At 50.9% G+C, this 23106-nt stretch overlaps 1 protein-coding gene across 7 annotated transcripts in view; it reads left to right on the forward strand.

Moving 5' to 3' along the window:
- The window catches only part of MGLL (monoglyceride lipase), a 162713-nt gene that overhangs the window by 121343 nt on the left and 18264 nt on the right, over positions 1-23106 (forward strand). For 5 of the 7 annotated variants that reach the window (XM_045494024.1, XM_045494023.1, XM_045494026.1 and 2 more), the window contains 4 exons: positions 6970-7106; positions 8430-8540; positions 14147-14215; positions 19695-19784. In XM_045494024.1, the coding sequence (XP_045349980.1) occupies positions 6970-7106; positions 8430-8540; positions 14147-14215; positions 19695-19784 (407 nt within the window). The remainder of the gene's footprint in view (positions 1-6969; positions 7107-8429; positions 8541-14146; positions 14216-19694; positions 19785-23106) is intronic. The other 2 variants (XM_045494027.1, XM_045494022.1) reach the window with 1 other exon arrangement.

Genomic DNA, 23106 nt, shown 5'->3' on the forward strand with positions numbered 1-23106 from the left:
TGCAGGTGCTAAAGAGCTCAGCCGCTTGGGGAGTGTGAGCCACCCCGCGTGAGACACCGCCAATCAGCCACTCCCAGGACTTGCCTCAGGTGTGAGCAGCTCCAGGCACCAGCTCGGAGGGAAGGTGCCAGCTGTGTGTTTTCACAACGGGTCCTTTATCCTATCAGGAAGGGCTTTTCTTTTCATGCCATCAGCTTCCGAACCTTCTGCTTCCTGCCCAGGTTTTGCATGGAGCCGTGACAGTCACAGCACTGGATTCGGAGCCTGGACCCCACGCTGGAGTCCTCGGCGGCCTCTAATGCGCTGGTGGGCCGAGCATGAGGGTGCTAGAAAATGGGGAGATGGATCCCTCACTTGCAGAGTCGCAAGGATCAGATGGAATAAACTCTGGGGAAAGGGCTTTGTAAATTATGAACTGCCGTGCGAATGTCAGGTGCTGTTATTACTGCTTTGTCAACACCTACACTTTCTTCCCTTCCTTAAGGCTGTGGGTTACCTTTTCTTCTATAACAAAATGACTACTGAGTAGAACTGGTCCCCTAAGAAAAGGGAAGTGGGGTGTTCATTTCTTTCTATTCTAACGTTAACAGGATGATCAGCTTTCTGGATCCTTCTCGTGGATTTTTTTTTTTTTTTTTTTTTTTTTTTTTTGCACGTGGTAGGTAATAGCATGGAAAATAGAAGTATTTTATATGAGACAAAGAGAGACTGGGATTATTTAATCATTCAACAAAGAATGACTAAGTGTTTACTTTTCATCAAAAACAGGGCTAGAGTTTTAAGGGTAACTAAGATTGGTTTTAATCAGGTGTGGTAAGTCACACAGACACAAAGGTGACTGTCATGAAGTAACAATTTATTATATTCAAGGGCACCTGGGTGGCTCAGTTGGTTAAGTGTCCAACTTCGGTTCAGGTCGTGATCTTGTGGTTTGCAAATGTGAGCCCTGCATCGGGCTGTCTGCTGTCAGCATGGAGCCTGCTTCAGATCCTCTGTCCCCCTCTCTCTCTGCCCATTTCCCACATATTCTCTCTCTTTCTTTCGAAAATAAACAAAAAAAGAATTTATTATATTCATAGATCCCTAGAAACAGGAAACAGGGCACCAGGCAGGGTCACCCAAAGAGGCACCAGGGTCATCAGGAGGCAGAGAGAGTGAGGGGAAAGTGGGGGCAGGAAACTTGACTGTGGTTTCCGGGGGAACAGGTGAGGCGGGAGAAGAGGCATAGAATCGACTGATTTGAATAATTTCAGCATGCTCTGGGGCTCAGGGATGTCCCTAGTTATCTGGTACCTAGCCCTGGGGTGATTAGGGCAGGGGGTTAGTACCCTGGAGTGTGAGAGCCAAAGAGGAGGGGTCCTGGGGTGAGTGGGCTCTGGAAGGCTAGCTCACAGATGAGTTCTTTCCCATCTCTAGAAATTGGCTAGCCCTAGGAGGGACAGTCCCTCTAGGGCCAGCAGTAACCAGAGGCTTAAGTGTCAAAATACAGAATAAAAAACATAGTACGTAGGGAAACCAGGCAAACAAGACAAAAATATGTTGGATGAAGGTCTGTGGTGCAGGGTTCTTTAAAAAGTGAGGGGCACCTGGGTGACTCAGTCGGTTAAGCGACTGGCTTTGGCTCAGGTCATGACCTCGCGGTTCGTGGGTTCAAGCCCCGTGTCAGGCTCTGTGCTGACAGCCCGGAGCCTGGAGCCTGCTTCGGATTCTGTGTCTCCCCCTCTCTCTCTGCCCCTCCCCCGCTTGTGCTCGCTCGCTCTCTCTCACTCTCTCAAAAATAAATACATTTAAAAAAAGATACAAGGTGAAGAAGAATTTGAATTGCCCATGCAGACTAGTGCTCAGTTGGCTCAGTCTACTCGGTGGGAAGGGAAATGAATCACATCAACTGTAAGTGGAGTCATGGGGTTAAATCTCTTTGATGAGTGGCCATTATGGAAATACTGCCTACAATTCATGTGAAAGGCATTAATCAAGCACCTACCTTCCGTGGGGTCTGTGCACGGAGCCCTGGGGAATATGCAGATGAATAAAATAGGATCCTTGCTCATGAGGACAGCCTGGCCAATGTGGGGTCCATGCCTGCCGAATCTCCTCTTTCGTGTCTGTGGCAGACATCACTAATTACTCACAGCCTTCTTTTCTGCCCAGTCCAGCCAGACTCGCCTTAGAATCCTCCAGAGCAGAGTGCAGTGGGGGGTCAGCCACTAATCAGGGCTTTTGTCACCCTGGCTCCAGGGGCCCTCAGTCCGTGGTGGAGGGATGCTGGAGGAGAGAAAGGGGGGAAAGTCTCATCAACCCATGTTTGATGGAGACCGGAAGTGCTTTGGGAGTGTGGAAGGGGAAAAAAAATCACACCTGCATCCAGGGGATTGCAGCAGACATCATGGAAGTGATAGGATTTGAGTCTGGTCTTGAAGGACTTGGCTCCTGGCCTGGTGCAGGAGTGAGGGCACTGTGGCAGAAGGGCTGTTCCATGAGAGGCACGAGGCAGGAAGTGGATGTGCTCTGAGGAACAGTGGGCAGGTGGTTGGCAGTGTGGCTTGGAATGTGCTTTTTGTGGAGGCAGAGGGACGAGTGGGAGCCTTTAGCGGAGGCCCCGAATGCTGGCCTGGAATGTGCAGACTGAGTTCTGAAAAGTGGGGAAAGTCTGGCCACTTCAAGATCAGAACAGTGCCCAGAAGACAAGGCGGAGCAGTGCCCAGCAGGTTGGAGCCGGGAGAGCTTGAGGAGGGGGTGGGCAGTGAAAGGCAACAAGGGTCTCACCCCCTGCGAGGGATGTGGTTGTGCAAACAAGAAGACTGGTTCAGGAGGCTGTGCATCTGGAAGTCTGGAAGGATTCAGGGACCAGCTGGATGTAGGGATAGAATGGAAGTCAAAGACCACAGCTCTGTTTTGGCCTGAATGATTCAGAAAGATGATGGGGCCGTGAACCACCATGTGGAACCCAGGAGGGGAGCCTGTTTGAGAAGCAGTGTAGGGGCCATGTGACCGTCAGGAATCTTTAGGACCAGGGGATGGCAAGACAGATCTGCAGCTCTGGAAAGAGCCTGGAACCAGAGACTGTGTGGCTAGGAGACATCTTCATTAGGAGGAGAGCCAGAGCACGGGAGCCACAGACACGAGCAAGGGCAAACCTGGGGCGTGACCAGGGCTTCCTGCACCTAATATGTAGAAAGGATGGGCAGATACTGTCATGTTTAATAATAGGGGCTAACTCACAAATAAGCAGGCCGGCGGAACTAAACAGAAATCCAGAAATAGACTAGATTCAAGTGAAAAGGGAACTTTCATGTATGACAAGAATGAGCTCACCATGAGGTCATGAAGGACTTTTTCCTGAATTTTGTTAATACAATTAAGACCCATCTGCGTTTTGGAGCTTGATAGAGGGGAGCAGTTACGACATTGTGAGTATCGTTAATGCCACTGAACCGAACGCTTCAAAGTGATTAATGTAAATTTCATGTTATGTACAACCACAAAAAAAGAAATGAAACCGTAAAGTCACAACATATGACTGAAATGAAACCATAAAAGAACTTACAACATGTGACTGACCTCCCTTAGAACCCTGAGGTGGAGAAAGCCTTTACAACCAAGAATCAAAACTCAGAAGCCATGAAAAGAAAGGATTGATCGTTTGACTATTTAAAAATAAAACTCTTCTGGGGCACCTGGGTGGCTCAGCTTAAGCGTCCGACTTCAGCTCAGGTCATGATCTCACAGTTGGGGAGTTCGAGCCCCACATGAGGCTCTGTGCTGACAGGTCAGAGCCTGGAGCCCACTTTGGATTCTGTGTCTCCCTCTCTCTCTGCCCCTCCCCCATTCATGCTCTGTCTCTCTCAAAAATAAATAAACATTAAAAAAATTAAAAGATAATAAAAAAAATTAAACTCTTCTGCACAGCCACACACAGCATAAACAAAATCAAAGTACGAATGAATAACTAGCATATAGAAAACTCTTAAGTACCAAGATGAAATGTAAGACCCTAACAGAAAAAATAAGCAAAGACATGAATTCTCAGTTCACCACAAAAGAAATACAACTTGTTCCTGAAGAGATGTTCTATCTACCCTTTCTCTCTTATCTTACTGGTAAAAATCCAGACTCGCTTTGTTGGCAAGGCTGAGAGAGACCAGCCTTCTCCCATCTCTGGCCCATCGAGGAAAGACAGCGCGTCCCACGTGGAGGGAGATTTGGCAAAAACTACCAAAGTGACACACACACGTCCTTTTCAACCTGGCAACCCCGTGTCTAGACTTACGCCCTGAAGGCGCGTCTTCCCCATCATGACATCCCCGGGTTATTCATTACAGTCAACTGTGTAATCAACAAGAGATTGGCTCTTACACAAATAGTTTGCAATAAGAGACTGTCTGAAGAAACTTTCATTCACTCACAGAAGGAGTACCACGTAGCAGGAAAACAGAATGGAGAAGAGTTCTGTGGCCTGGTTGTGGTGCGGAATAATCTCCAGAATATGCTAAAAGTGGGGTGGGAGCGGGGGGGAGTTGTTGTAGAGTCATGTGTGGCGTGCTACCTTTAATGTAGGAAAGGAGGGAAAATAAGAATAGAAAGATAGATGGATAGATAGATAGATAGATAGATAGATAGATAGAAGGTGCCTAGGTCACTCAATCGGTTGAGCACCCGACTTTTGATCTCAGCTTAGGTCTTGACCTCAGGGTTGTGAGTTCAAGCCCCACCTTGGGCTCCAGGCTGGATGTGAACACTACTTAAAAAAAAAAAAAGATCAGGGCACCTGGGTGGCTCAGTCAGTTGAGCATCTGACTTCAGCTCAGGTTATGATCTCGTGGTTTGTGAGTTCAAACCCCACCTCAGACTCGCTGCTCTCAGCGCAGAGCCCGCTTCAGATCCTCTGTCCTCTCTCTGGCCCTCCCCTGCTTGCGCACTCTCTCAAAAATAAATAAAACATTTAAAAAACGTATCTTAAAAAAGAGAGACGATTTTCATATTTCTGCAAAAAAGAAACGCTTCGAGGAAAAACCAGAAAATGACTAGAGTGGTGAACCATAGGAAACAAGAGGGAAAGATCGAATAGATAGGCAAAGAAGCAAGACGTGGCTGGCTGAATCTTTTTATAAATTTCTAACTGTTGTAGCAGGTCAATGCGTATGTATTCGGAAAAGAAAATTAAATTGAAAAGCGAAACTTAGAGCTGGAATCGAATTTATTTTGAAATTAATGAATCTAATTGTGTATCAAATTAGAAGCACACAGAGAAAATAATTATGACACATTTGTAATAACTTGAACTTGAAAAATAAGACTCTGGCCATATCATTACTGAACTATATTCTAAGGACCACGGGGTGGGGGTGGGGGGTGGGGGAGGGGAATGGAGGATTGTTGTTCAATGGGTGTATCAGTCGGCTCGGCTGCCATGACAAAGCACCAGAATAAGCGGCTTAAACAACATTTATTCTCTCACAGCTCTGGAGGCCTGAAGCCCAAGACTGAGATGTGGGCAGTCTCTCCTTCGCTCACACATGGCCATCTTCTCCCTGTGTTCTCACATGGTCTCTCCCCTGTGCACGTGCTCTTGATGTCCCCGTGTCCAATTCTCCTCTGCCTTCAAGGACACCGGTCAGATAGGGTTAAGACCCACCGTAATGGCCTCTTTTAATGAGATCCGCCCTTTGAAGGCCCTGCCTCCAAATACAGTCACATTGTGAGTTGCGGGGGTTTAGGAGTTCAACACCAGAATTTTGGAGGGACACAATTCAGCCCATAAGCACGAGTGTGGGGTTTTGGTTTGGGACGTTCTGGAGCTGGACGGTGGTGATAGCAGCACGAGACTGTGAATGTACTCAATACCAGTGAACCGTATGCTAAAAAAAAGTTAAGGTGGTACATTTTGTGTAATGTGTATTTTACCACCATAAGAAAATAAAAATAAATTTAAGAAGGGAGAAAAAATCCTCAGAGGGGCAAGAGAGTAGAGGGTGCCACTGAGCAGGTGACAGAGCTGGTGTGCAACGACCCCACATGCCTGCCCCCGGCGGTGGGGCCGGGACACCAGGGCCAGGGATTCGTGGCAGTAAGTCCTTACCCTTTCCATCTGTGAAATGGGTGCTGCCATCATTATTACCGTGACAGGTGCCTTGCAGAGGTGGCAGGAAGGGTTTTGGCAGATACCCTGGCTGTGTGGCCCCTGTTCTTTTTTGTGATTTTCAAATACTTGCATCAGTGGCTCTCAGCCTGAATAAGGAAGCCGCGGCAGCGAGCAAGCTGTTTCTATAGCGACTGATGTCCTTCAGAGAGGGAAAACATGGAGAGACCCTAAGAAAAGAACAAGGGGGAACGAACAGCCCAGAAACGTGGCAGATAATAAAACCCAGGAGGAATGCACTGTGACCTAGTTTTCCTGCAGTTTCGTCGAGATTTCTGGCAAGTGCACCTGACTATTTCATCCTAACGCATATCTGTCACGTTAGCGTCACTGAAAGCTGTAAAGTGAGGTGACAGGATGCAACACTTTACCTGGTGAAAGGCTAACACTGAAACACAACTGTGAGGATTAAGAAAGTGGGAAAACCCCAGAAAATTCCGAGCCCCATCAATCTTAGTCCCGGCCACTTGGTGGAAGATCGGGCCTGGTGAGACTTGGTGCACCTGTCCTTTTCTTTCTTCCTTGGAAACAAGGAAAGCGTCCTGGCCGCACGGGCAGGCTTTGTGCGCTGGCTCGTCACTTCCTGGTCATGTGATCTTGGGCAGGTTCCTTAACCATTCTGTGCTTCAACTTGCTAAGCTGTAAAATGGGGAGAGGATTCCCACGTCGGACAGCGGTTGCAAAGAAAGGATTCAAGGGGCGGGGGCGGGGGGTGACCCATTCAGGTCCTCAGTAAAGAGTGGCTGGTAACTCCTGTGGGGAAGTCACTGAGCTTGGGCTTTGTCAGCCTCCCGGTAACTGTGCTTCTCTCGTCTCCCTTTCCCTTCCAGTTGGCCATGGACAGAGCGAAGGGGAGAGGATGGTAGTGTCTGACTTCCACGTTTTCATCAGGGATGTGCTACAGCACGTGGATATCATGCAGAAAGACTACCCGGGGCTTCCTGTGTTCCTGCTGGGCCACTCCATGGTAAGTAGAGCACAGGAAGACCCGGCCCAGGTCAAGCTGGATCCCCAGCCTGGGGTGTGAGGTGTGATAACCCAGTGATGGAGAAGAGGCAGCCCCACCTCCTCACCCCGGGTGCTCTCTGCCTTGCCGGCACATCTGCCTCTGCATGCCCCGTACTTGGAGTTCCCGGGAAATTTAGTGCTTAGGACGGACCAGGGCAGAATCCTGGAGACAGCCCCAGACAGAGCTGTCAGGGGCCCCTTCCTTCCCATCAGAGCCCAAGGCTCCAGGAGGCTGCCTGCCAGTCCTCACTGAGGACCTCTGGTGTGGGACCTCTCAGGAAACCAATGTTTCTTCCGAGCTCTGTTGGCCCCTCAGTGCCATTTCACAGGGAGGCCCCCCAAGGGTCCTTCTCCCCACAGACCCACTTCTCAGAACGGGGCTGTCTCGTGGGTCAGTGAGAAGCACAGGGGAAGCTCCCTGACCCCGTGTTCCTGCCCCAGCTTGTACAGCACAGATGGGAACTAGGGACATAGTCTCCCCAGGGAGACAGTTCCTTAAAAGTCACCCAGAATCCTTTTAGTCTTTCAAATGTGTAAAATCCTCTAAGAATCAACCAAGTGTCATCTTTAAATCCGTGGTCCTCAAATTGGTGGCCCCAAGGGCACAACCTGACACGTTGGCTGGCAGAGAACTCTGAACTGATCCAATTTGGATGTGGGGTAGAGCGGGGGACTTTTCACTCTGGGGCAGGGATGCTGCCCCTTCATCACAGCCCGTCTTGCTTCCGACATTTGACACCTACCTGGGTTCTATAAGCATTTGCAACATCAGCTCTTGGTTCCAGTTACCCTCAGCATCAGCAAACAACCAAGACCTCATGATTTCAGCACCATTCGTGTTCACTAAGTATTTTTCTTGGAACCTAATCTAAATTTCTGGGACCTTTACTGAACCAGGAAGAGAGGGGGGAAAAAAAAAAGTATCGTGATCTCTTCTTCTAATCAGATCACAAAAACACAGATCTCATATTAAGCCTGACGGAATGGCTGAATTGGGGGTCTGCCAGCTTTTGGCTTGAAACGAAGTAGGAATGTGTTATTTAACTTGCAGCCCACAAGCAGGAACCTTATTTATATCTCTCTGAAATGTTTGCTCTTGGAAAACCCAGAGAAAAAAAACATGTGTAATAAAATAATTGCAGATCCAGTTTATCCAACATTCCATGGTGTCTATTCCAAGGTAGACCTCGTCAGGGCTCCGGGCCAGGACTGTAGCTCAGGATGGTGCTCCTTAGAGACATGTGTGCTGGTGGAAGCAGCCTCCGTGCATTTTCCTTTGCAGGGAGGTGCCATCACCATCCTTACGGCCGCAGAGAGACCAGGCCTCTTCTCCGGCATGGTCCTCATTTCGCCTTTGGTTCTTGCCAGTCCTGAGTCTGCAACAACTTTCAAGGTAAGTGGATTTCCAGTTCTGTTCCAGTCCTGCACTTCTGGGGACCCGGAGCGTCCACTGATTAGCTAGAGTCTGGGGAGAAGGGCTGAAGTCCGTTCTTGGATGTCACGCGCTACAGGGTGAAGGTGGGGACACATATCAAACGCTGTTGCCACTGGGGTTCTGGATTTTCTAAAGTCAGGTGTGGTTTTTTTCCAAGAGACAAAATTTGAAAAATGAGTTCCTGTTTGTGCATATTTTACTGGTGAGAGTTAAAAAGAGAAAAGGGGACACACGCGTTAGGAATCCAGCCAAATAATCTTTGTTAACAAGTGCAAGGCTCAAGCTGATTTTCACTGAATATTTACCAACTTCAACCAAAAGTGCACAGTGAGTGGACTTGCAGGCAAATTGTAATTGCGACACAGAGGTGTACCCACTGTGGCTCTGCTCCAGCCCAGAGCATCTTTCCCTCTGACTCTAATGATTCATTGCTTTGTTTCATCCATCACTTTGTTTTTCTGGTCATACTGTTACACAGTGGTACGCAGGTATATGTTCTTGGATTCTGGGGCTTTGACCTACTGTGACGAGGCAAGTGAGCTGACAAATACAGGTGACCCTTGAACAACGGGAATGAACTACGTGGGCCCACTTACACAGAGATGTTTTTTCGATAAACATAGCACTGTACTGTTAATATATTTTACCTTCCTTACGACTTTCTTACCAACATTATTTCTCTAGCTTACTTTATTGTAAGGATATAGCATGTAATACATAGAACATACAAGATATGTGTTAATCAACTGTTTACGTTATTGGTGAGGCTTCCCGTCAACATTAGGCTATTAGTAGTTAAGTTTTGGGCAAGTCAAAGTTACACACGATTTTAAACTGGATGGGGGGGTGCGGCGCCCCTAGCCCTCGAATTGTTCAAGGGTCAACTGTACCACCTAGAAGTAGAACAGGTGTTTTCTCTCCCTGAGAAAAGAGATGAAACCATGGTCTCAGCAGGACTGCTTGTTGGGAAGCTGGGGTGGGAATGTTATGGACCCACCTTTTGGGGGTTTAAGGAGAGCATAACTGAATGAGAGTGGAGAACCCAACCCTGTGGGTCCCAAGGAAAGGGTTGATCTCAGGTCAGCGCCCTGTGGGGCTGCTGCCTCCTGAGCCAGTTGTCAGACTCTCAAAGGGCTTGAAGGGAGGGGTGAGGGGTCACGAGGCCATGGGGGACTGGGCAGCCATCAGCCCACAGCTTAACCCTACTTTCCCTGGCCTCGCAGTCAAATGACAGCAGGGCCATTTAAATAATCGCCTTAGCTCTGATGCCTGCAATATTCTCCTGAGGACCCAGGCCAGGGAGCACAGTACAGGGAATGAAACCTTATAAAAATGTTTTCAAAGTGTTGCCTCCAGCCCACAGCCAGAGATGGGTTGGGAGGTCCCGTGTACAGGCTTTTGGTTAGATACAAAAAAACGTCACCAATTTGAAATGGGGACAGGCTAAGCAAGAGAGAAACCCGGAACTATCTGATAGTTTAACCAGAGAACAATGATTTACTCAATTTGCTGAAGAATAGAATTTTACTCCATTGTAAGGAAATCGCCACCCACTTACTGAAGTCAACTATCATGAGTAAATTTCAGTGCTGTGTGAGAGGACAGCAGTGGAGGCAGAAGCCACCCTGGCGTGGAAAGAAATAAAGGTAATTCACAGAACCACAGGGAACGAACGCACAAATGGGCTACTTCCCGGTCATTTCAACACGCAAGAGGAGGCATGTCCTCCTGGACAGCTCCTGCCAGGATTGTAACTCGAGGCCAAATCACTCAAGGGTACTTGTCCAAGTAGAATAAGCAAGATCAGGATCACAGAGGAGCTGCATCCACGTGGTCTGATTCAGGAAGATTTCCTCAGTTCACTGAGTGTCAAACATGTGCTGTCCTGTGCTCTCCCGGGCGCTAGGGAGAGGTCGCGACCTTGTTCTGTGAACAGGGAACACTGAGGCTAGCGCAGGGTGAGTGACTCCCCAGGATCACACAGCTTGTGTGATTGATTTGAATCCGGGGTTGTCCATTCTCCATCTAGGATGTTTCCCCACGGAAGAAAATAGGTGTGTTCTGCCGTGGATGTTTTCCCTTAGAGACATGCTGGAGAGCGTGGGGCTTTCCGGATACAGTGCACAAGGGGGTGATGGTAGCAGGGCCCGGAGGTGGGCCACAAGGCTTCCTCTCGGAGTCACTGGCGGAGGTGGAACTTCTGGGCGAGGCCACCGCCGTGACCTCTCTGAGCCCTGTGCTAATAGATCACCTTGTCGCATCAGGAGCCAGCCATCCCTGGGGGGTGCTGGTCTCCTCTTATTAACCGAGACAAATTGGATTTCTTGTTGCCCCCAGACCTAAGGACACATCCTCCCCACCATGAAATCTGTTGCTGCCCCTGGGTCTTGGGCAATTTTGGCTGGCGGATTCTGTGATTCATTTGCCTACCCGCCCCCAGATGACTTGATTACCCCGCACACATCTAGTCTTGTCTGACAACCTTCCTGAAAGAGTTTAGGAGAATCTCTGTTTAAAATTTAAACATCGTTAGAATATCACATTCATGTACTTCAAACTTTGAAAGATGAGGCTATGCAGCAAGCAGTCTCCCGGCCCAGGGGAGGCAGACAGCCCGAATGCCCATCTCTGCCCACGCACCCTCCATTCGTTCCTGTGTTTCACACAGATGAGAATACACCTCTCTGTGCTTTCTGTCGGCTTTGTTCTTTTGGTTTGCTTTTTTGTTTTTGTGGGTTTGGCTTTAACTTGGTTGTTTTACTTAGCGATACCTGTGTGGCTCCTTCCCCATCAGGTTTAAGGAGAAGAGCTCGGGATAGGTCCTGTGTTGGGTGAGGTCTGTGTGTTCTAACAAGTTCTCAGACAGCACCCCCACCTGAGAAAACTGAGGCAGAGGAGCGGGCTTCCCAGGGCCAAGTCCTGGCCTCATGCCTCCTCTCCCAGAGCTCAGCCCGTGGACTGTTCCAAGGATTTATTTGATGGCACCAAACTCCTGCTGGAGAGATTCGCAAAAGCATCAAAGCAGGCAGCATGAAGCATCCGAGTCTTTGAGTATAGACAGGCATGTGGAAGATGACAGCCCCACCCCCTGGAATGTAAGAGCACTAGATCCCCCTGCCAGATACCCACACACACACACACCGGACCCTGCACACATCTGGGTCTTACCTCTGTGTTCCCTTTTCAACAAGCTGGGGTATATTTAGCCTGGAGAACAGACAAGGAGGACAGAGGCTTCTGGCCCCCAAACACTGTCTGTGTTTAGAATGTGGTTGCATAAGGGAAGTAACAGCAGGAGAAATTTGGACACAACATCCAGTGTATCAGAATGAGTCTTGGCTGCTTATGAGGCCATTTCATGGGGACGGGCTCCATGTCCCAGACCCTGGGGGCATTAGGGCTGGAGTCGTTCCTGGGTATAGAGGTGAAACCTTTGACTGCCCAGCTAGTACGGTGTGTGAGCTAGAGTTGGACGTCCTCACTTGGCCTTGCCCTGGGATAGCAGGCAGCAACGTGGGACAGATCACAGAGCCACTCCCTTCTCTGGGAGCGGGGGACACCCCAAATCCCCCTGGGCAGTGCCTAGGGTCAGGACAGGGGCTCAGCCTGCCGGGAGGGTAATCTTGTAAATGATCTTCTCTGCTTCTTGCCTGGACACTGTCCCTTGGGGTCCAGGGTCAGGGATGCAGGAACTGGCCCAATGCTTCCAAATGCTTCTACTCCCTGTCAGCCAGGGCACCTGGCCAAGTAGAGAGAAGAGGGCCGCTATGAACCTTGCACACGGTGCATGATTCGTATTGTCTCATTTCCTTTCCGTCACCACCCAGTAAGGAGAGAAAACCATTCCCAATTTACAGACAAGGAAACGAGGCCAATTGTCTTGCTCAAGGTCAGCTTGTGCCCCAGCTCAGGCCAGAGAGCAAAGCAGGATGCTCCCTTTACCCCGAAACATGCCTAAGGTCAGCTTCCCTTGACTTTAGCCCAGTTCTCATCTGTTTTTAGTCACTAGGCTCCAAAAGGCCCTTGGGGGGAGTGGAGGGACTGGGGATGGAGGGGAAAAGGGCAGGAGCATGGGAAATTGCCACTCTTTCAAGCATATTTAAAGTTAGATCCAGGGACCAGGACTTAAACTGTGGTCATGAACTGGCCCATGAATCTGGCAGCTACGAGGCACCTGGGGGAGTTGTTACCTCTCTCCTGTAGGTGCCTGCGCCTGTTGTAGCTGGGGTTCAGACTTCTAAAATATTTTTTTAACGTTTATTTATTTTTGAGACAGAGAGAGACAGAGCATGAACAGGGGAGGGTCAGAGAGAGAGGGAAACACAGCATCTGAAACAGGCTCCAGGCTCTAAACTGTCAGCACAGAGCCTGCTGCGGGGCTCAAACTCACGGACCACGAGATCATGACCTGAGCCAAAGTTGGATGCTTAACCGACTGAGCCATGGGGTTCAGACGTCTAAACACTTGGCATTCAAGGAATGAGTCATCTCCTCCCCCACATCTCTGGGGAGCCCCTGCTATGTGTCAGGCATTGGGCATTCAGCAGTGAACAGGTACTTGATCCTCCCCAGCTTGGCACTTTCTAGTCTTGGCGGGTCTGATGATGCACTCCCTCCACCAAGAAATTCTGGGTCGACCCTTGCATGGGTGTCACCCTCACAAAAGACCTGGAGTTTTGGCCCCTTTTGCACAGGTCAACTTGCTGGAGCCACTTCAGAAGATAGTGATTACAATTCCCTCCCTCATGTCAAGTCTTTCACGGGCAGAAGCTTAAAAATGATCTTAGGGAGCCATTAAATCCTTTTGGATCGATAAAGGCATTTGTGCAAATCACTACTATTCAAAGTGATGGGCACTGCACTTAATCCAGGAATGCCCCAAGGGCATGTCAAGGCCCGGTGACACGCTCTGGTCCCTCACTCATCAGGAGATGGGCCTCACTTCTGGGAGAGTTGTCCTTTTTTGTGGGTGCACTAACTTGGGGTTCTGGCCGTGACCGTGATGCCTGTGGCAAAGCTGCCGGTCACATACTTTTCCCGAAGTCTTCATTCTGAACAGCATCAGTAAGTGCTCTCTCTTCAGTCAACCAGCAAGGATTTGTTGAGCTTCTCCTGGGGCCAGAAAGCAGTGGGGCAGTTAGAGTTGAGCCCTGTGGGAACCAGGTTTTGGGTAACCCCCACAGCGGCCCTTAGAACTTTGTTTCATTGTCCCCATTTGAGAAATGGAGAAGCTGAGGACCACAGACTTTCTTGGTGATTCAGAACCAGAGTTCGAATCCAAATTTGCCTGGCTTCCAGTCTCCTGTTTCCAGGGCTGGGGTCTGGTAACTTTGTGCCCATTATCTGTAGGTCCCGCCCCCCCCCCCCCCCCCCCAGTTATCCTCCGGTGATGAGACTTGGGGTCCCTGCTAAACCAGCACCACTGGGGGCTCTAAGGTGGCACAAACCCAATTTCACCTGCGAGGGTCATTTTGTGGCAGGGAGGGGGGTCTCACGTCAAGGGAGGCCGTCTGCAGTCGCCCCTCCCCTGAGCTGGATCCGAGGCTCTCTCCACACTCCCGCAGGATTATTCGAAGAGCGTGGTCGAAATGGCAACGAGAATGGCATTCTCTTCGATTTCAACTTCTTATTGGGTGAGCCGCACCCCTCCCCGGCACCTCTGCCGGCTTCCTTTGCCTACCCTTGGAAGCAGGTGTGGGGCTCTCCCGGCTGACGGTGGAGGCTTAGGGAGCTCATGGTGGGAAGCAGCAGCAGCCTGGACAAAGTTGATCCTCAGGGAGTGGGGTCTCTCAGGCTCTTTCCACCCCGACTGTCCTTACTCCATGACCCTCCCTTACCTCATACGCCCTGCTCAGCCCTCCTGGCTTCCTGCATCACCACAATCAACCCGCTGCCCCTGCTTATTAGTTCTTTCTGCCCCACCTCACACTTTCCTCCCCCCATTAGCCATTAGGCTAATGAAATAAACAACCCCTAAAAGAACAGCAGGGAAAGGGCATACCTTTTGCAACTGTTCAAAGCATCCTGCCCCTGCATCCTTCTCGGATGCCGGGGGGCAGGGGTGGGGGGAGGAAGAGGCTAAAGCACCTGATTCTTTTGGTTTTTGTGTTTTTTTTTTTTAAGCCATAGTATCGTCATCAAAAGATTTGCCTCTACCCAGGTTCGTCTTGTTAGAAATGTGGTTTGGAAGTTACCACGCAGCTTTAGAAAAAGAGCTGAGGGTCAGGGCCGTCCACACATCTCTGTCTTTCATCACAGCTCCTTCAAAAGGGCAGCGTACCCTTCAGAGATGTCTGTGTGGCACCCCCAACCCTGTCCTAACTGGGAGAAGACAAGAACACTTTCTCGACTCTGGCTGCATGCTGGAATCACCCAGGGAACTTAAAACACATACACACACACACACACACACACACACACACACACACACACACACAATTATTGACGCCAGGGCCCCACCTCAGACTAATTCAATCAGAATCTCTCATGGTGGGGCCTGGGAAGAGGCATTCGTGGTGCTTCCCTGAGGCACAGCAGCTGCCAGCCCCCCAACCTCAGGGCACACAAGAACACCCTGGGGTCCGGTAAAAATGCAGACCTTGATCCGGCAGGCCAGAGTCCCCAGGAGCTGTTGGTGCTGCTGGTCTGAGGACCACGCGTAGAGCAGGGAGGCCATGGAAAATCAGGAAGGGATAGGGCTGGATGGGGGCATCGCGCCCGCTACCAGTATGCTAATGGGACGGAAGGAACAGAGGGTTCAATCAAAGATGCTACCTTCCTGGGAAAGCATGGTGCCACAAGTCACTTCAAGGGAATCCTTGAAGTCAAGTCTCCCTCCCTGAGCCTGCCCTTTGAATAGTGTGTTTGGCCCAGGCCTCTCCGCTCTGGTGTCAACTCACACCCAGGGCTTAGCACTCTCTCCACACCAAGCCCCTGCAGGGCTGAACAGAGAAAGGGTGGCGATATCTGTACCCTGCGTTCCTGGAGGTGTCTGCCCCCTCATCTGGGTCTGTGACCGAATCCCCAGTCCTCCTTGCTCCAGCACCAGTGTCTTCCATGGCACTCTACCCCTGGAGCTTTGTTGTCATGAGCTGGTCCTTTTAGGCGCATTGGTCCATCCTGAGCCCACCAGCTCCAGCGCCCTCAGAGAGGCAAGAGGGGCCACTGCCCTGGGAGTCCTGGTGGAGGGAAGCATACAGCTAGACAGTCCAGTGGCCCAGCCTCCTCCAGTCCTGAGCCACGATATCATCATCCTGGCCATGTCTCCCTGGCTCGTTCTTTGGGTGATCACGCCTTGGGCAGCTACAGGAGGAGGCGGTCTCCCCAGCATTTGGCTTATGGTACTCTGATGGGGGAGGAGCAGCGGCCAGCTGATCTGCCCTTAACTCTTTAGTTTCCTCCAGAGACCAAACCCTGGCATTGTCCATTTTGTGCAAAGCAAATACTTCCCCAGAAATGGCCTTCCTCTTTCCCCCCCCCCCCCCCCACAACTCTGTTTTCCTAAAAGCTCTCTTTTGCTGCAGAAAGCCCTGTTAGGAGAAAGACAAGTGCTCGCTCGGAGAGAGGACTGTCATCCTCTCCTGAGATAGAGTCCCTCCTGGCCCTCTTGTCCTCAGCCTTGTGAACCCAAAGCAAGGATGCTTCGATCCAGAGCCCTGCCTTTTCTGACCCTTGTCAAGCCTAAACTGTCAGCATCTTGTGCTGGAAATAAGGATCTTGACATTTTGGAGTATAAATGTTTTGGTTTAAGAGGCACCAGTGGATGGGGCACCTGGTGGCTCAGCCAGTTGAGCGTCTGACTCTTGATTTCAGCTTGAGTCGTGGTCTCGTGGTTGTGAGATCGAGCCCAGCATTGGGCTCCACGCTGGCAGCACAGAGCCTGCTTGGGACTCTCTCTCTCTCTCTCTCTCTCTCTCTCTCTGTCTCTCTCTCACCGCTCCATTCTCTCTCTCTCTCTCTGTCTCTCTCTCTCTCTCTCTCAAAATAAATAAACTTAAAAAAAAAAGCACCAGTGGCAGGAGCACAGATTCAAAGATAAAGGTAAGTCTGTGTCTTCACCAATGGCTGGCATCTGTGTGCCCAGGTCCATGCAGAATCAGGTGACGGGCCACAGAGCATAAATTGTTGGCAAATGAGGAAGCTGGTGGTGGGCTTAGGAGCATTGGAATGTGTGTTGTGCAGTCTCTGTCCTTCACTTCTGTTGCAGGGTGGGTGCCAAGGTGCTGTGCCCCTGGCCCTTTTCCTGGCCACTGGCCATCTCCTCTGGGAACGGGTAGGAAACCGAATGGCAGAAAACCAGCAGTGTCTTTGAGAAGGCTGGGCCAGACCGCACAGGCACCCAGGCCAGACGTGCCTGGCCACTCCTAGGTGTGGCAGGGTCACACACGGTCAACTGTCAGCCATCCTGTCCATTCAGGGAGCTGCGTCAAGAGTCATTGAGGACAGGGGGCGCCTGGGTGGCGCAGTTGGTTAAGCGTCCGACTTCAGCCAGGTCACGATCTCGCGGTCCGTGAGTTCGAGCCCCGCGTCGGGCTCTGGGCTGATGGCTCAGAGCCTGGAGCCTGTTTCTGATTCTGTGTCTCCCTCTCTCTCTGACCCTCCCCTGTTCATGCTCTGTCTCTCTCTGTCCCAAAAATAAAATAAACGTTGAAAAAAAAAATTTAAAAAAAAAAAAAAAAAAAAAAAAAAAAAAGAGTCATTGAGGACAGCAAAACATCTAGACGCCAGTTCTGCAAACTCTGGGAGGCACATTAAGTTCCTCCCTAATAATGTGGCCTTTGGGCCACTACTGCTGGAGGAAATAAGTCCTGGCAAGTCCACCCTTCCAAAGCACCAGGAGCCCAGTGAACACAGCCCATCACCTCCCTGCCTGTGTCAGTCATCCCTTATCTGCTGTGGTTTCTGTGCATTGAAACATGTGTTTAACCTTTGAAAGCACAGATCCCAGCTCCTGAATTTAGATTCCCTGGGGGACCTCCAGTTCCTGGAGTTCATAGACATTGGGTCCGTGTTTAGAAACACCCAAACTCTCTCCTTCCTCAGAGCCCCCAGAGCTCTGTCCAAGCCCTCCTGGTCCTGTGCGTGTCCATGGAGCTGACCCACAGCCCCACCTATCTCTTGACCCCGGCCAACGGGTCATGTCCATCCCATGAGGCTGCAGACTGTGTGGCTGAGCACTTACCCAGGGCTCCCAGTTGGATTTCCTTGTATCGCTACACTAGACTGTCACAAGTCGGCTCAGGGCTTGGCATAGTGCCTGGCACGTGGATGGCGGTGAGTTGACATGCACGGGGTTTGCTGGCCTGGACAGCAGGCGTGGGGTGCAGGAAGCCAGGCTGGTCTTGGAGGCAGCGAGCTGCCATCCTTGCCTGAAACGCAGAGAGCTGACCGTGTGGATTTCACAGTAGTGTCACGCACCCGGACTCCTTCAGGACCAGAGCCCTTTTTGCTTCTGTGCCTGATCCCTGGCCGTCTGACAGACCGTGTGAGGTTATATCCTGCTTGTACAGCCTGAGGACATAGGATGTTTTAATCCTTTTTTTTTTTTTAAGGTTTTATTTATTTTGAGATAGGGAGCGTGAGTGGGGGAGGGACAGAGAGAGAAGGGGGAGAGAGAATCCCAAGGAGGCTCCACGCAGTCAGCGCAGAGCCCGACGAGGGGCTCGATCTCAGGAGCTGTGAGATCATGACCTGAGCGGAAGTTGGATGCTCAACCGACGGAGCCACCCAGGCACCCCCATAGGATGTTTTGTAGTTCTGAGTGTTAAGGGGGTTGAGGAGCACAGTGCCCGTGTCGGCACAGGGAGTCTCAGTGGCCGCTGTTTGGGGTCATGCACAGGCAAGGTTAGACCACCAGTTACATTTGTACAGACAGAGATAGAATAATGAAGGGCAGGGACATGAAAGGAAAGAGTGGTCTGGCTCAGGCCCTCACCCCCATCCCAGCTGACCGCGTGGTGTGGGGCTTAGCCTGTTTCCTTATCTGTTAAATGAGGATGAACCCTGCCCTCATGGCGTCTGTCAGGATTGAAAGACCGAGCACCTAGAGCTGTGTGCCACACACCAAAGATTGCCACTCGGCAGATGTTAGCGCCCTTGCCCTCATCGAGGGCACAAAGGACCATCGCTCCTTTGCTCCGTGATGTGTGCCTTCGACACAGACCGAGAATTCGCCACTCGCCACCTTCCCTGCCGTCCTGATTTCAGCGTTTCACAGCTCGCTTGTGGGATCGCACCTGTCACCGCTGAGTGTCTGTGCGCCACGCAGAAATGAGAACGGCCCCCCTCTCTCTGCAGGCAGACATGTGACATCAGGCTCACACTGTTCCTGGGTGAACACCAGATCCTGCAGGAGAGATGGGGTGGGGAGGGAGGATTGTACCCGCATCGGGGTCAAGTTCAGGGAGCATGGATTAAGCACCTACTGTGTGCCTGGTGCTTCTGCACACAGTGGTCCTCTGGGGGGAGCACCATTAGCAGCTAAGGAAACAGAGGGTCTGTGATGTTCAGATCTCGTGCCTGAGTGCACAAGACAGCACAGCCAGGGATCAGATCGGGTCTCTTTCCCTCTGCCATGCTTCTCCTAATCAGGCTGGTTAGCCATTTCTGTTTCCCTCCGGGAGAAACCAAGGCAGTCAACAGATTCTTTCTGATCAGAGCAGTTTCCTCCAGGGCCTTCTGAGCTATCCTGCCTCACAGGTGATCTGGGTGATTCTGCTCCTGCTTTATATTTTTAGGATCCCCAGAGAAGGGACTCGCGCAGAAGAACTCAGCTAGGCAGCTCCTGCAAAGAATTCAAAATTACAACGGGTGGATGACTGGGGAGGGCGACCGCACAGGATCCGGAGCAGGCAAAAATTAGACACGGCGTTCTTACCGTCAGCCATGGTGGCCCGCCTCCCGCCCTGCTCACCCACAGCGGATCCGAGCCAGACTAACTAGAGGCTGGCTGAATCAGAGCAGGGGCAGTCCTAGGGTGTTGAGCCTTGGGAAGCGAACCTGGCTGATGTTCAGCTTGGGCGTCACTTTCCTTAATTTATTGTAAACTGTCCCGTGGGCAGAGCTGGGCACGGATCCCACTGAGTTCACACCCTTGTTTTCCTTTACCGCCAGGTCTTTGCTGCGAAAGTTCTCAACCTTGTCCTGCCAAACATGTCCCTGGGCCCAATCGACTCCAGCGTGCTCTCTCGGAATAAGACAGAGGTGAGAGTGTTTCTGAAAACCTGGGGGGAGCCGAGGCTAGGGAGGGACTGAAGGCAGCAGCCCCCGGTTGGAAAAGCTGCGTTCTAGATCTGTCCGTGGCTTTCTGCCACCCTGTCACTGAGGCCCTTCATGAAATGATGGGGATATAGAGATGCGGGAGGTGCCATGTGGCATCAGGATTGGATGGGAAAGGACAGGTGCTTGGGATACCTGAGCTATGCCCTGAACATAAGGAGCAAACCGGATGAAGTTGCGTGAATCAGCCAGGGCTGTTGTGGCTGCAAGTGACAGAAACCCAAAGCAAAGTGATTCAAGCAAAAAGAGGGATTTATTGATGAATGGAACTAAAGACTTTCAGGCATGGCTGGATCCAGGGGCTCAGAAGTCTTGTTCACCGTCTGTGGCTCCCTGGCTGTCATATCCCCTAGTTTGGCTTCATTCCCAGGCAAACTTTCCCCAAGTGGAAGCAGAGGGGGCCACCAGCAGCTTTCCTAAGCAACTGCAGCAGAAAGATAGACTGTTGCAAAGCCAACAAACGTGTCAGGGCTGATTGTTATTGGCTGACTGTCCAGGAAAAGGGGTGGGTCAACCCCACCCAACTTCACGGACTCCGCGTAGAGAAGGGCAATTTCTGGGGGGGCCAATTGGGATGAGGGTAGCAGATTGGATTCAGGCCAGGACAAAAGTCACATGTCTGTATGTTGGGAGGTGGAAGCTGGTGCAGGAGCTGAAGGGGGTTCAAGAGGAAAAGGGTTCCTGGTAGAGGTCACCGTGCCAGTAAAGTCCTCATTTGAAGGGAGGACAGCCCATTTACTGTGGTTCAGCCACAACACAGAGGGCAGCAGGTGAGCAGCAAGGGGTGAACTGAGGTCAGATCATAAGGCACATCGTGAACCCCTTCTCATGGGCGCCAACGCCCTGCCCGAAACACGTCGCAGTCCCCCCAAGCAGAGCTGTGCTAGTATTTTTAAAAGCAAAACCCGCCGGAAGAAGCCCAGGAAGAAAAGATAAGGTGGCCTTGAGAGACAGGGGCTGGGGGTTATGCCATCTGGTTGATGTCACCACCTCTGGGACCAGGCACCGAGGTCAGCAGGGACAAAAGGTCAAGGTCAACTCACGTGCCTGAGATACCGGGCCAGAGTGTAGTCCAAAACCCCAGAGATTTGGGTTGGTCTATTAAGGTTCAGCGAGCTGGGTCACTTCCCAGGTAGCTAAAGCCCAGCACCTTGCACCCTGCTTTTGATTGGGCCCTTGGTTGTGTGCCAGGCCGGTGCTATGTGCCCTTCCAGCCGCACGGCAGCCCCATGTTGCAGGTGAGCAGACTGAGACTGGGCAGGTCCAGAGGACTTGCCTGGGCCCACCCACTGGAGGGGCTGGCCTGAGAGCTTAGGTGGGTGTGGTCCCCAGCCTGCTCTGTCAGGGGGGGGCAAGAACCCCTGTGGCTTATAGCCCGTGGACGGCAGGCAACCCTGGGCATCTGAAAGATACTGGAATTATCTTCAGGATTAAGCAAATCATTTTACCACTCTTCTGCCTAGTTTCCCCTCTTGCCTTAGGAATTTGAAATCATGGGATCATTGGCTCCCCGAGGACCCTGGAAAATAGAGCAGGGTGCTGTGGTATTCCAGTGGCTGCCCCTGAGACCTGAGCACCCAGACTCTAGTGTCATTATTAAATGTGACCTGCTGGCCCTCTCAGCCACTCAGAGGGTATGACTAATTGGGAACACTCCGTAATGTGTGGGAGGGAGAACTCTTGATCAAGAGTCTGGCTCCCGGGCCTCTGAGGGCCACCTGTTTATGAATGACACCAGTGAGAGACCCTAGGTGGCAGGGATGGGGAGGTACCTGTAGGATGTCATGGGGGTCCCATCCACCCAAGTTATCCACATTCCTTGGAAATTTTTAGTCTAATTTTTAAAATGCACAGTGCCCCCCAAAGCCACATTTTGGGGCCAGATTTGACCCACCAGGATCAAAGAGTATTTGAGTAAAGAAAAGAAAATATAGGGGCGCCTGGGTGGCTCCATCGGTTGGGCGTCCGACTTTGGCCCAGGTCATGATCCCACAGTTCATGGGTTTAAGCCCTGCGTCGGGCTCTGTGCTGACAGCTCAGAGCCTGGAGCCTGCTTTGAATTCTGTGTCTCCCTCTCTCTCTGCCCCTTCCTTACTCACACTCTATCTCTCTCTGTCTCTCAAAAATACATAAACATTGAAAAAAAAGTAAAAAAAAAAAAAAAAAAAAGAAAAGAAAATTTCAAAAGGCCAATCTATATAGTCAAAAGGCACCACTTTGGGACCCAGAAACACCAAAGTCAAACTCATGCTGCTTGGTTTAATCCTAATGTGCATGGGTGAGATCAACATTAACCCCATTTCACAGATAAGGAAACTGAGGCTCAGGGGTTACGTAGGGGTCTAATTTGTCCAAAGTGGCACACCTCACCAGGGCCAGAGCTGAACCCATCTGATTCAGAAGCCCATGCCTGGCTGCTTCCTTCCAGCTACTATTTACAGTCACTAAGTTCTTTTTCCTGTTTTACGGTCACTGGTGCCCACAGCCCGTGTGGGGGGCCACTGCCCTGTGTGCAGGATTCACTTTGTGAGGGGATCCGAGGGTGCAGGGGCTCCTCCACCAGCAGGCATCCCGAATAATGGCTCTGGCTTGAATGTGCATTCTCTAGCAAAACCAATTATCTTTGCCTCTGCTGTGCTAGTACAACAATGAGAGACAGAGAGAAAGAGAGAGAGAGGGGACGCCCCCTTTGACATCTTTGAGATGAAACATCCAGGTGCAAATCCAAATTGTTTATCTTACCACCTGAAGGTACTTGGGCAAAAAAAGGAAGGAAAAAAAAAAAAAAAGATAACGAAGTGATTCCGAACCCTCTTTGTGATTCCGAACCCTCTTTGTTTAAAAGTGGTAAATTTCGGAGCTTCTATCTCATTTTTGAAATAGTGCAAAATTCCATTGAAGGCCTTACAAAAGCCGGGAGTCGGGTGTGAACGTGGAGCCGGCACCCCTCATTTCTCAGGTTTCTGACCACTCAGACAAGAGAGGTGATTCTTTCTTTCTTTTTTTTTTTTTTTTTTTTTTTTTTTAACGTTTTAATTATTTTTGAGACAGAGAGAGACAGAGCTTGAACGGGGGAGGGTCAGAGAGAGAGGGAGACACAGAATCTGAAACAGGCTCCGGGCTCTGAGCTGTCAGCACAGAGCCCGACGCAGGGCTCAAACTCGCGGACCGCGAGATCATGACCTGAGCTGAAGTCGGACGCTTAACCGACTGAGCCACCCAGGTGCCCCAGAGAGAGGTGATTCTT

The sequence above is a fragment of the Leopardus geoffroyi genome, chromosome A2 (assembly GCF_018350155.1).
Source record: "Leopardus geoffroyi isolate Oge1 chromosome A2, O.geoffroyi_Oge1_pat1.0, whole genome shotgun sequence".
In the NCBI taxonomy this organism is placed as follows: domain Eukaryota; kingdom Metazoa; phylum Chordata; class Mammalia; order Carnivora; family Felidae; genus Leopardus; species Leopardus geoffroyi.